The 14,394-nt window shown below is 31.4% G+C and overlaps 1 protein-coding gene across 1 annotated transcript; it reads right to left on the bottom strand.

The window, feature by feature from the left end:
- Positions 1–1,127: 1,127 nt before the first annotated feature.
- Positions 1,128–5,450, bottom strand: LOC147404435 (perakine reductase-like). The gene is made up of 7 exons (XM_086440373.1): positions 5,259–5,450; positions 3,594–3,764; positions 2,900–3,103; positions 2,628–2,800; positions 2,344–2,440; positions 2,068–2,224; positions 1,128–1,505 (listed from the first exon to the last, which is right to left on the bottom strand). Exons 1-7 carry the CDS (start codon positions 5,316–5,318, stop codon positions 1,315–1,317), a joined length of 1,053 nt encoding a protein of 350 aa, XP_086296499.1. The 5' UTR covers positions 5,319–5,450; the 3' UTR covers positions 1,128–1,314.
- Positions 5,451–14,394: the final 8,944 nt, after the last annotated feature.

Below are 14,394 nucleotides of genomic sequence, written 5' to 3'. Positions count from 1 at the left end.
CTAGTTCATATCTCCAACATGTACTGGCATGTTGAGTTTAGTTTCATATTAGACATTCATTGCCTTATCTCTCTCTCCTTATAAACTCTTGGGCCTCTCCAATCATTGCCAATTGATTTTGAGTTGGACCCCAAATTTATCAAAGACAGTTGCCCATGCATTGGACTTGGACTTATCATCCTACTTGAATATGTGGGTCAGTTGCGATGGCTTCCTACATCTGTTGGGCCACTCGACTTAGTACCAATTGGGTTTGAGTTGGAATCTGGCAGCTACATAACATGTCCTTACTCCAATTCTTTTAGCAATCTCTCCTGTCGATTTAGTTGGATTCCAATTTTAAAGAAACATGTGGTTGCATCCAAGCCAATCCACCAATTATTGAAAAATTCAGTTTGAAATATATGAGAGAGAATTGCTTTCGTTCTACCCGAATCAAGCTTTGTATTTGTGATGAAGCGCTGCTATACAAACATATCGGCCAGAAAAAAGGAGGACAAAAAAGTATTGCAATTTAAATACTTGGTTTGTCTATTTTATCCTAAGATGGAATTGTTCTAGGCTTGAAAATACCTGAAAGAAAGCTGCAACTGCAACTGGATAGAACATAATTCACAAAAAACTTGGAATTATTGGTTTTGCAACATTGAACCATTTTATTCCATAGACAAGATCAAAGGCATGTAAATAAAGGTGCACAAATGAAATCTAATTTGAAGTTATTCATGAGCTCGGGGCAACCATCAATTAATTTTAGACCAAGTTCATAACAGACCGTTTGGGATAATTGTGAGCCACGCTTGGACAAGATTACATTAGCTAATGTCAGGCCATGACCAAGTTAAGTCCAGCTCCGGAAATGCTAAATGGGGCTTGGCATGAGGCCATTTGGAGTGCACTTAAGCACTTTTTTGGTTGGGTAAGTTGGAATAAAACCTGAAAACTCATTGTTGCAGTACAGCAATATGACTGATTGAGCAATGGAATCAAACCCGACATATGTAATTGCTAATCAAGAAATCATAGTTGTCATAATAAGCACTAAAACTATTCTTACCAACACAATTTAGTAACTTCACCTAAGATGATGGGTTCATCTTATGAAGCTCTATTTGTATCCTCAGAAATCTTAGAAACTCAATTACTTTATTGATAAAAGGGGCCTAAATCTCTAAACAAACAAGCATCACAGACACTTAATACTGCATTAGGAGATTTTGCCAATTTTTATTCTTGGTACATACTTTGGAATCAAATACCAAACAAAACAGAGGTGAGAAATTCACAAGTACATTGTTTTTTCTTCTTTTCTGCTTAAAAACTACCTACTTTTTTTGCAGGGGTATTTGCCAACTTCCAATGATAGTCTTTGATGAAGGCGAACTCTCTATCGCCACCCACCTCATCAATGGGAACCAGATCAGAAATTTCTTTTAAGTCCTCTTGTGTAAGCTTCACCTTCAAGGAGTCAATGTTAGAATCAAGGTTCTTGATCTTAGTTGTTCCTATCAAAATACAACAACAACAACAAAAATAGGTCACCATATCATAAAGACTACTTATCAAAACATCCAACATTGTGTGAGTAGTTAAAGAAACATTTTTTTATATCAAGGAGATCTTACACAAAAATTTCTCTTTGTACATTGTTGCTTCTATGGAGCCAGTGTCCCTCTTTCATCTTTAGTGATGAAATAATTAGTAAGTTGAGATGGTTGGTCATATGCAATTATGACCAATTAAAAACAAATATGCAAGTTGAAGGTTCTAAAAGAGTGAGAGGAAGGCCAAAAAGAAAGTAATTGAGGTAGTGAGAAGAGTGGACATGAATATATTAGAAACGAACAATTTTTGGTGGTTTTACATATAATTGAATAGAGGAACCAGATTCATTCTGCTAACCATAATTTTTTGGGATAAGGCTTTGACGACAATGCAACAACGATGACAATGATAAATTTATTATTAAATAGATGTTGAAACCAATCTCAACTTCTATTATAAAGAATATTTTTAATATATGAAGATGGGGTTCTTAAGGGAATGAATATAAGAGCCAAAATTTACCCGGGATTGGAACGACGCCGGCCTCCTCTTGATGTAGAATCCATGCTAGAGCTAGTTGAGGTGGGGTACAACCATGCTTATTAGCCAACTTTGTAACACGGGTATACAAGAGCTTGTTCCTATCTAGGTTCTCTCCCGTGAACCTCGGATGTAGATTCTATTGAGAAGATTGAAAGATAGCCAAATGCAAATAAATGGTCATAAGGTTTTAAATTTTATTAAAAAAACATAAAAAAAATTAAAGGAAGGATGTGGGATAAGAGTCTAATTTCATACCAACATATTTTCTGCAGGCAAGCTTTCGACAACTACCTTCCCACCAAAAAACCCACGACCAAGAGGACTGTATGCCACTATTCCAATACCAAGCTCTCTACAAGTTATGAAGCATAATTGAACGTCGCAAAATCATCACCATGCAAGGAAATATGTATATTGAGAAAATACAAAGCATATTATATCACTATAAAGATTTCACTAGTATTCTTGGTATCTCTATGACTCAGTTAGAATGGGTTCATTTTAAGAAAGAATACAAGACGGCATAAATATCAACAAACCTGCAAAGAGGAATTATCTCCTCTTCGATATCTCGAGTCCATAAAGAATATTCCATCTGAAGGGCAGTTATGGGGTGAACCGCATGAGCCCTCCTTATTGTGTCTGGGCTGGCTTCAGATAAGCCAATGTACTTAATCTTTCCTTCGTTAACCAACTTCTTAAGCTCCTCCATCTACATTTCAAAATAATTTCAAACGAAAGAGACATCAAGATCAAATGTCTAAATGAAAATGGTAATTGCTTGAACATTAATGATGTGCGTGACACTTACAGTGTCCTCTATGGGCACCGATAAGTCCACACGGTGTTGATAGTATAGATCAATATAGTCCACATCAAGATGCTTAAGACTAGCTTCACAGCATTCTCGTACATATTCAGGGGTACCCTTTGCCCCAACTCTCCCTCCCTCTATCGTTATAATTCCAAATTTTGTTGCTAATTGAATTTTTTCTCGAGGAAGCTCCTTCAAGGCCTGCAAATATTGAACCAACTCTAATGGAGAAATCTAAGATTAAAAATTCCATAATCAAATTATTCAGGTGATAAGTACAAATAATTCAGCCTAATTAATACATCCATAATCAATTTTGTACCAATTAACAAGGAGAGGTGCTATTGACACCCCCAAATTTTACTTATTACACCCCAATTTCTTGAATTATTTATCACACGCCCAATTAAAGATTAAAACACATTGTTCAAACATTAAAACAAAGGTTTGGCTCAAATTATAATCTCAACATTATAACACTCGTTCAAACAATTTCAGTAGTTATTTACAATTATGATTAGGCTCATATAGAATCTCTAGCCAAAGAGAGAGATTCTATTGGCACCCGACCCCAACTTTTACTTATTTTCAACCATTCACTTATGTTCTTTATTTTTAATTGGGATGTATTAAGTAAAAGTTGGGGTGCCAATAGCAGCTCGCACTTGTTGTTATAAGTAGAAAAGTGTACCTTTCCAATCATGACCTCATTGGCATGATCAACTCCATAGACATCTGCGGTATCAAAGAATGTGATTCCTTTATGAAAAGCATCCTTAACTAATGCACATCCAGCTTCTTGGGAGATTGAAGATCTATACATTCCAGAAAGATTCCCACAGCCAAGGCCCACTCTAGAAACCTGTATAGAAATTTTTAACTCAAAATTTCAATCCTTTATGACATACTTAACACCTCACAACAACAACAACAACATAGCCTTAAATTCCAAAAATTTGAAGTAGAATCAGACCATGGTTTTAAAACTCGTCCGAGACCGAGACGTATCGCCCGAGTTAACTCGGTATCAGCGGTGAACGAGACCAACTCACAATGAGTTATGAGACGAACGCGTCTCGTGAGTTATGCGAGTCGTCTCGGACGATATTTTCGCAAAACTCGTCCGAGACAAACGAGATATCCGAGATATTACAGATTTTACATTAACTCGCGAGACAAACGAGTTGTATCGGACGAGATTTTGAAAATCTCGTCCGAGTTAACCGAGACAACCGAGTTTTGTGAAAAAAAAAGTTAAAAATGAAAATTTCTATTTTATTTTTACAAGCAATAGCTATTGAGTGATATTATTACTTTCTTGTGATAAATACTTAAATGTATTTTTGATAATTTGTTTTATTTTTTCTTTAGAAGTTTTTTGATGAAAATTTCAGTAGAAATTTATACTAATCTTTAGGAAACATGTGTTTTATTTAATGGGTAGCATTCAATGACTAACTTTTTGGCAAAACATTTTTCAAAACATGAGTTAGAAGTTTTGGAATGGGCTGATTTTTGGTGAGGATGATCTCTATGGTGAGGAGATCATCCTCACAAAAAATCAGCCCATTCCAAAACTTCTAACCCATGTTTACAAGTTGAAAAATCGTGGACCGTCCATTTTTTGTAAACTATTTTTTATGGGGTTAGAAGTTTTGGATTGGGCTGATTTTTGGTGATGATAATCTCCTCACCGTAGAGATCATCTTCACCAAAAATCAGCCCATTCCAAAACTTCTAACTCATGTTTTAAAAATGTTTTGCCAAAAAATTAGCCATTGAACGGGACCCTTATTTAATTACCTTGAATTTGATTGATAGGTATATTATAATTTTTTTTTAATTTTATATTTTTTGAGGGGTTCATTTTTTTAATAGGAATCAATTCTGAATTTTTCCTGATTTTTTCAGATTTTTTAAATGGTTAAAAACCATTGTTTTAATGTTGAACGAGACGACTCGACGAGACGAGACGTATCGTCCGAGTCAACTCGGTATCAGAGGTGAACGAGACGAGACCAAATACCGAGTTTAAAAACCATGAATCAGACTTAAAAGATTGTTTTTCTAAACCATTAATTTAGGTTAAGATTGTCCTGACCAAGAACTTGTGCCAAGTTTGTCAAACAAGGAGTAAAGTATATAGAATATACAATTAGTGGAACCAAGGTTTAAAAAATATCGTATCAATTGAATGTCTCAATTACTGAAAACCAGCTAGAGTCGAAGACGACGAGAGCATTTAGGTCATTTTACATTAGTACTCGTAGAAGACCTAGGTCAAAGAGGCATGGCGATGGTTTTAATTTATAGAAATTAGCTTTCAAGTATGATAATGGAAGAAGAAAAGACGTACCTCTAATCCTTGATTCCCCAATTTTATTCTTGGTACTTGATTCTGTAGCTTTTCCTCCATTACTTCTTCTTTTTCCTCGAGATGAAACTAAATTATTCAAGATCCTGTACCACGACTTGACGATGAACAAGTTACTTAGACGACTTATAAAGAAAGGGTGTGACCGATAAAGAAAAGGTCTTGAAGGTAGGTGGGGTCACATTATTAAATTCTCAGGTGAAAAAAGACACCCCCAGTTTGAAACGTTACCCTTCGAAGAATGGATTTTTTTTTTGGTTTGAAACGTTACTTTGCTCACAGCTCAAGCTTTAAATTCTTAAATTGACATTAAGTCATTGAGACTAATCATCCAACCAAAATTCTAGAATTTAAGATAAAAGTCATGGTCAAAAAATAATAATTTATAAAAAATAAAAATAAAAAGTTTTTCGAACTTATTCATGGATTGATAATTGACCGTTACCGAGTACTTAAACTTAAAATTAAAATTCAATGCCGTGGCATCTGGACATGCTTTTAAATACAACAACTAATGAAACAAAATATCCCAAATACCCTTAATATGTTAAATTAACAATTTGTTCTTAAAGATCTAAGAAATTATACAAGATGCCCTTGAATCAGTTTTCTGTCTCCCTCTTCCTCCTGGTATTAATCTATGAAAAACACTTCCGTTACTAACTTAGTAAGATTTGAAATCTTACTAAAAATAGTTGAACTCAAATGGATTGTCTCATTGGCAATCCAACATCACAATCCTCTAGATTTCATGGAAAAACTTGGATAAAAAAATTCAAATAGCAATTTTTAGTAGGAGGATATGTGGTTTGATTATAGATGGGGGGGGCGTAACAAGAAAATTTTCTCCAAAGTATTGGTGGACAAGTTGAATTTGCCGGTGCAAGAACACCCTTCTCCTTTTTCCATTGGTTGGATTAAAAACGTCGGTGAAACAAAGGTCACTTTTCAATGTTGAATCTAGGGGTGGCAATGGGTCGGGATGGGTTGTGTTCGTGTCTTGTTGAGGTAAGGGTGTTATGAAAATTTATCAAACCCAAACCCAACCCATTTAATAATCATGTCAAAAATTTAAACCCAAATCCAACCCATTTATAAATAAGGATACCTAACCCAGCCCATGTCTAACTTATTTAATAAAATTCTAATCTTTATTTGAAAAAATAAATTATATTTCCACCACAAAAATAAAATATCATTATTAAAAATAAAGTCACACAATTGTAAATTAAGTTCAACGACGTAAAATAACTTTCTTTTGAATTTTTTTTTCAAAGTTGGCAGAATTTTATCACTTACAATCATGTGGCATCAGATCATGTTTTGAGCTCTCATTAGGTGATCTGGTAGGAAAAGTTTTTTCAATATTATTATTATTATTATTATTATTGGCTAAGAAAAGTGTATTTCATTATCACATGAGACATAATATTCTTATTTGGGAAAATCTTAAATCTTACTGAGGGTCATTTTACCAATATTAGGAATCAAACACTGCATACCTCTAGATTTTAATGGGAAAAAATTGAGTAAAAGGATATAAATATAAGTAATAACTTATTAAAAAAAGTATTTTTCTTTCCCAAACTAAAGATTAACTATTTATTAATTTAAAAATATATTAAAACGCCCGTTATATATTATAGAATTTGATAATAAAAAATAGAAAAAATTACCAAGGAAATTCTAAAATAAAAAAATGAGCAATTTAAAAAATTCTTAAATAATTGTTGATATATATAAAAGTACAAGTTAATGACAGAATAACTAAACGTGTCTAAATGGGACCCAAACCCAACCCATTTAATAATCATGTTAGACAGGTTACTAGTATGACCCAAACCCACTAATTTGGTGTCGTTTTCGAGTTGTGTTCGCTGGTCATCTTAAGACTGTCACCCCTAATCGAATCTCTTTTTCGATTGACAAGCATTATAAGGATGTTGTATCTTGTGATGTCAGTAATATGGATGCATGTCATATGTTGCTTGGACAACTAGGGCAATATGATGTTAATGCAACACATAAGGGAAAGGAAAACACCAACACATTTTTCAAAAATGGTGTTGAAATAATTTTTGACCCCAAACATGGAGAGACACGTCCCAAGGCTCTTAGGGTGGAGGGACATACTTTCTTAGTATCCAACAATATCATCACCAACTCTAAGGAAACTAGTAAGATGTATGCTTGGACTATTGAAGGTGATAGTATCTCCTCTATGGAAATTCCTTCAAAAATGCAACCTTCGTTGCAAGAATTTGAACGTATGACATTAAATGGGTTATCAGATTCTTTACATCCTATGTGGAACATCCAACACCACATTGATTCGGTGCCCAGGATTAGCCCACCCAACCTTCCACGTGATTGGATGAGTCCTAAAGAACATGTTATCTTGCAAAAGCAAGTTGAACATTAACAAAAGAAGATATTGATAAATTAAACCCTGCGGGTTATTCCATATAAATTTCATCTTCTAAATCACCATTTAGAAATATATTTTTTACATCCATTTAATAGACAAGTAATTGGTGAATGGAGGCAAGAGAAATTAAAATGTTAATAAATAAAATCCGTACTACAAATACATAAGTGTAAAAATAATCAATGCATTTCTTTTGTTTAAAATCTTTTGCAATTAATCTAGTTTGAAACTTATTGATGGAACTATCTATAGACATTCCAATTTGAATGGTGTAGACACCCCATTTTCGCACTCGTCTGATTAATCAACTCGTCAACCCGATTGATACGGTTCTCAATGATGGATGAATATTCCAATATTTTTTTATTTGTTACTAGATATATTTTAGAAATTCGGATGAGATATTTCAAGCAAACAAAATTTTAAAAATCACGCGACGCTAGAAAAATATACTCAAAACTTAGAAATCATCATTGTGAGACAAAAAGAAGTTTTACGAGAAAAATCACTAAAAAATGATCAAATTATCAAAATACCTCTAACATCAAAACATTCCTAGAGCCTACATTACGATTGGGAAAATCCTTTCGAATAACAAAAAATAGCAAATTAAAATCAAATAAACTGTTTCGTCAATTTTCACAAAATTTGATCAAATTACGAAAATACTCCTCATAAGGTCCACGACCATTTCACTCCAAAAATCTATAAGTGACACAAACCGATACTCCTATTAAATTTCTTACGAAAAAATGATTTCAAAATATCCCAAAACATCAAAAAATGACCTCTCGACACAAAAGTCCTCTTCGGAGGCAAAATGATAAATTTTCTATCCTAAAAATTCAAAATTTCTAAATTAATAATTAAAACATTACCTAACGTAAAATAAAATCTTAGTAAATTGAATTAAAATTTTTAAACAATTAAAATCAATTAATTAAGCTTACGAGCCAAATTTTAAGTGGTAGCCCACTTATTCAAGCGAAATCCACCTGACATTTATTAAAAGACCCCTCCATCTGGGGGCCCAAAGAATTAAAGATATAATTAGGGGGGTTCTCCAAAAAATATTTTTTCATTGTACATAAGAATTAAAACCCTAATTCAACTCTTATAACACTTAAAACATACTCATTAATTAACAGAACACATGTTACTATCCACCCAGTTTCAAAACTACCTTCTCTATCTAAGTCTTACCTATTGGAATTCTATCTTTTAAACAATATTTTTAACTTATACTATCGTCAAATCCAACATGCTTCCCCATTCAAAAAGTTATTTCTTATCTCTCCTAATGAAACGTATCCTTCACACATCAAGTTTACCTCCAACTACTCGTTCATTTGTGTCACATAAAAAATTTCAGTTTTTGATTGAGCACCTCTATTCTGTAGGTTCCTATTTAATCTCTCAAAAACCCCATTCTTTCTTTACAAGGTATCATTCTAAACATCACTTACCAACAAACACTTTTAGCCTTTACTCACACAAACTCAACATCATATTATTTTTATGTTATAATTATATTCATCCCCACAACACATATTTCCACATGTAATATTCTTTCTACCCTACTCTATTGTGTTAGAAACTCAATTTTTCAAAGTTCTCGAAATTGAAAACAGATTTTTGTACTTTAAAACTTTTAACATGGATTCAACATCATGTAATTTTTATTTCATAATTCACAGAAACGCAAAAGATATTTATTTTTGAATATCGGACGAAAACGTCGAAATTTACGTCTTGTTCTTGAAATCAAAAATCGAATTTTGATCCTTTGAGTTTTGGATTTTAAAATCATTCTCATTGTTCCGAAATAGGGGGTAAAATCTTAATTTTATTAAAAAACTTAAAGTAATTAGACATTTACTTAAATGTTTTTAATGAAATAAAATGTTGGAATGTGTGTACACATAAAGGAGAGTTCATGGTAAAAATATGGTCCAGTTTCTAAAAAAAAAGTTTGAGCACGGTGGCACCATGACTATTCACTATGGAATTGTCAGAACACTGAAACTCACGAATTTTTTCATTTTTTCGAATTTTTCACTCATTTTTTATTCTACTAACCTACCTACAGATCCAATATTTAAATCATGATAAAATACATTAGTTCTATTATGAATTTGAAACAATTGAAACGACATTCTATAATTTTAAAACATACAACAAGTTTCGAAGAAACCTAAATGCACAGTTTCAAAATCTATGGTTATTAATAAGAATCGAGAGTCCCTTACTCTTGTGGTTGTTGGACATGATAAGCTAGCTTAGAAATTAAGCGTCGACGGTCCGGAACTTCGAATTTGGTTGAACTTGAGTGTTAAACAAATCGGGTTGGTTGGAAAACTCTCGATGGAGCTGTTCTTCCTCCTCTTACGACGATAGACGACCCTTCTTCTAAATGGGTGAGTCTCTAACTGGGTAAAATCAAAATCCCTTTGCTGATTTTTGGTGAGAACCCAAGAGAACGAAAAGGAGATGAAGGTTAGATGGTGTGAGAACGTTGAGCTCGACAACGCCGACAACTTTGCCTTTTTCGTCGAGGTTCAACTCGGACTTGATTGCGAGGGATCTTGCTGAGAATGGGTTGAAACCCTTAATTTGGGAGAAAGGGCTGATTTTTTATGAGTTAGACAGAAGCAAATGAAATAAATGAAAGGTTTGGTTCTTTTATAACAAAAGGTGAAGGGTATTTTTGTTATTTTCCTTTAGTTCCTATTTTCGACGGTAACCTAACCATTCGGACTTGAAAAATGACAAATGAGTATTCCATTTCGAATAATTTTTCGTTACGGATCCAATGATGTCGTCGAATTTTTCTGATTCTCTCTCTAACCAAAATTTACTATTTTAGGTCCCATTCAACATGAAATTCGATGATTTTATAACTTTTTCATCCGAACTCGAATTTGAACTTGCTTATAGGCTAAAGTATATATTTCGACATCTTTAAATCCAATGACAGAGTCGATTTTTATTAAACATGATCGAAACAATATCAGAGTGTTTTACTCAAAATTCCTCTTTCGGAATTTTTCTCAAAATATCACCATTTGATTTTTTCGAGATACGAGTTAAAAGCTCAAGGTATTACAATGACTTGGGTATACCTAAAGGATCGTCTGAGCCTTTGGTAGGTGCCGATATCTTAGGCACATTTGAGAGATCGACGAATGTATTGGTATAGGGAGATGACTTGATTTTTGAAGACGCAAAGTCCAAAACTTTATCGAATTTAATGTTATACTATTAGATATTAAAACAATCATTCATAATGATTTCTAAGTGGATGTAACATATTATGTGGATTCAGCACATATTGTAGAGGGACAATACCTTAGGACCAGATTCATTTTATGACTTCAAACATTTGATGTCCTTTTTAAATTATTAAATAACTTTATAATGATCTTTCAACTTCTGTTCTATCACCGTCATTTTCTTTTTCAACTTATCAATCTCTGAGTTTTTTTTTTTAGGTTGAATATCATTTTTCCTCTTTCTCTTATAACCCTTATAAAATTGAGCAAAGACGGCCTCACAAAATTTTAAATTGGTAAAATTCAACTTATTGATAATCTGTTCAAGATGATACATACATATAAAAAAATAGTATTAGATTGAAGTATATATATATATATATATATATATATATATAATATATATATATATATATATATATATAGTTGAAATCGTAGTTCAATAATTCATACCAGGCAATTGACAAACTTTTCGACGTAAAATTCTCGTTCCTTATTAAAACAATAAGGGTACTTCAGGTACCTTGGAAAATAATTGGGAAATGTGCGGGAGTTTATTATCGAGATACGATCAATGCCCCATATCTATAAGTACATAAGAATACATGACGAGTGCTTAAATAAACATCAATATTTATAAAAGTAGTACTTCAAAATAAGATTAAATTAAGAACTCGAATTTTTCTTTTACTACATTAAGCGCCAATGCACAACCAACAAAATGTATATGTTTATCAATTTTCTTAAATTTCGTCGCACAGATGCGTAAAGACTTTAAAAGATGATTATGTATTAATCTGCCCCATCGGATCTTATTGAAGATCCCATTGCACCATACTATACTTAAATTTTTTTTACTAATCTTCAATATGTCCTTAGGAAGTAAAAATGTAACAACTATGTACAATAAAATATTCTTTTAAATTCAACAATATTTCCATTTTTTAAACTATATTAACTACAGTCTCAAAAGAATCTAATGTTATCTCTGTTGGCATGTCAAAATACTTATTTCAAGATAATTCTACATAAAATTTGTCTTCCTTTTAGAGATAATAAATTTCATCACTACTATACAAACATTTCAAAGCTAATATCAATGCAACCTCACCTTCTGAAATAGAAATATTTTCAATTCTAAATAAAAAATAATCATTTTTAGGATTAAATTTCTCTATGAGGAGAAAAATCAAATTGCTACACATTGAGACGCGTGACATAGATAGTAGTGGAGCAAAGCTCGTAAAATTTAAACACATCTTTTGCTCATATGTTAAATTTAAGAAGAATTAGCCAAATCTTTTCGCATTACACACAACATGTGCCTGAAATAAATACTAAGATATGTCATCTTATTTTTCAAAATATACAAAACAATATATAATTTAATATTATAAAAAAGATGATAACATACCATGTCAACGTACATGAAAGACAATTTACAACACAATTGACCTAACGTAGATCAATTAAAAATAATTAATTAATTTAATAAGCAATACAATATAACATTAAATCTTGATAAACCATAGCTATTTCATATACTTAGTAGTATCTACAATTAGTGTCATATTTATCTATAAATGTGAAGAGAATTTAAACTTGACCACAGCCATAGTTTTGAGGTAATTTTCATTAATTGTTCATGTTTTAAAAAAAAAAAAAAAAAGGTAAATTCATTATATATTTCATAAATATATGATTCATTTGTACATTTCATCCTATAGACACTGGTGTACAATGTTTTGAATATAATGTTAGAATGATACTTTTGACATTATATCAGAATGTGTTATATATAATGTCGGAAAGATCCTTTTTGACATGAGATCCAAAAAAATAAATTAGACAATGTCAGAAGAACCCATCTAACATTAATTCTTCTGACATTAAATTTATAAAAAAAAAATAAATTATATAAAAAAGATTCCCTATGTATAATTTACATTTGATCCGATATGGACACTTCAATACAATGTCAAAAGGATTATTTTAACATTAAATTCATTAGAAAAATTACTTATATCAAAAGGATTTATATGGACACTTCTAGTACAATAAAAATATCAACATATTTCAATAAGATTCTCTCTGTACATTTCGTCCTATAGATACTTGAATATAATGTGAGAAGGATCCTTTTGACATTGTATTAGAATATATTTTCTAAAATGTCATAAGGATCATTCTAACATTAAATCAAAATGTATTGTATATAATATTAAAATGACTATTCTGATATTGAGTTTCTTCATTATATTCAAGTGTCCATAGGATCAAATGTATAAATGAATCCTTCTTAACAAATATTGATTCTTGTAATAATGAGTTCACAGGATGAAAACGTACACTTGAATCATTTTGATAAAATAAGTTTTTTTTATGAATTGAATATTAGAAAAATCTTTCTGACATTATATAAAACACATTTCAATCTCATGTCAGAAAATGAAGACGTAAATACATTGAACTATTAATCAATAAAAATAAATTAAATGTATAAAAAAAAACATAATTAACCCTAAAATAAAATAAAATTTAGTTGAACAATTAATCAATTACAATGTAGCTCAAAATCCCATGATTTTGTTAGTTTAAATACGTAAAAGATAGAAAGGAATTGCCAAAACCAACATGAAGGAATTAAGTCGAGTCATTAATAAGTAAAAATGTAGGTTAAAATATTAAAAAAATAATAAAATAAAATAAAACATAATAAGCGATTTAATTGAGCTATTAATCAATAAAAAAAGTTTTAAATATGTAAAAATAAAATAAAAAACAAAATTAACCATAAACAAAATGAAATTTAATTAAACTATTAATCAATCACAATGTACAAAAAAAAATCCTAAAAAAATGAAATTGAACTAGTAGCTAAACAAATGTAAGTTTAAATATGTAAAAATAAAATTACTTAAGAGAGGAGATCAATTTAGAAACTCAATAAAGCAAGAGAATGAATCGACCAAGAAAGAAGATGAAGACATGATCTCAGATTTGGGGAGATGGACTTTGGTGTAGTCGAAGATTCATTCGAACAAGAAAGGAGATGAATATGTCTTAGATTTGGAAAGATGAGTGAATACAAAGATTTACCTAGATTTGAGAGATGGAAAAGACAGTAAATTATCATTTTTAAAATTAATTGCTATGGCTTACTGTTTTGATAATTAATTATGAAAACTGTACTGTTTTGATAAATTTCTCTTCATTATATGTAGAGCTTTGAAGAACGTGATGGCGTTCTCCCCCAATTTCTAATTTGTGCTTATATTCAATGATCATGAGTCCAACTTTTGAAGTTTGAAGGGACACAAACTATTGAATATAGCACGCAATAATGAATATAGGGTCATATTGTTTGCCATATTCAAAGTTATCAGTGAGTGGTTTTGAAGAAAAAAAAAATCAAGGG

Source organism: Akebia trifoliata, chromosome 4 (assembly GCF_017979445.1).
Source record: "Akebia trifoliata isolate Shusen 1 chromosome 4, ASM1797944v1, whole genome shotgun sequence".
In the NCBI taxonomy this organism is placed as follows: Eukaryota; Viridiplantae; Streptophyta; class Magnoliopsida; order Ranunculales; family Lardizabalaceae; genus Akebia; species Akebia trifoliata.
This window is presented reverse-complemented; position numbering and strand designations above follow the sequence as displayed.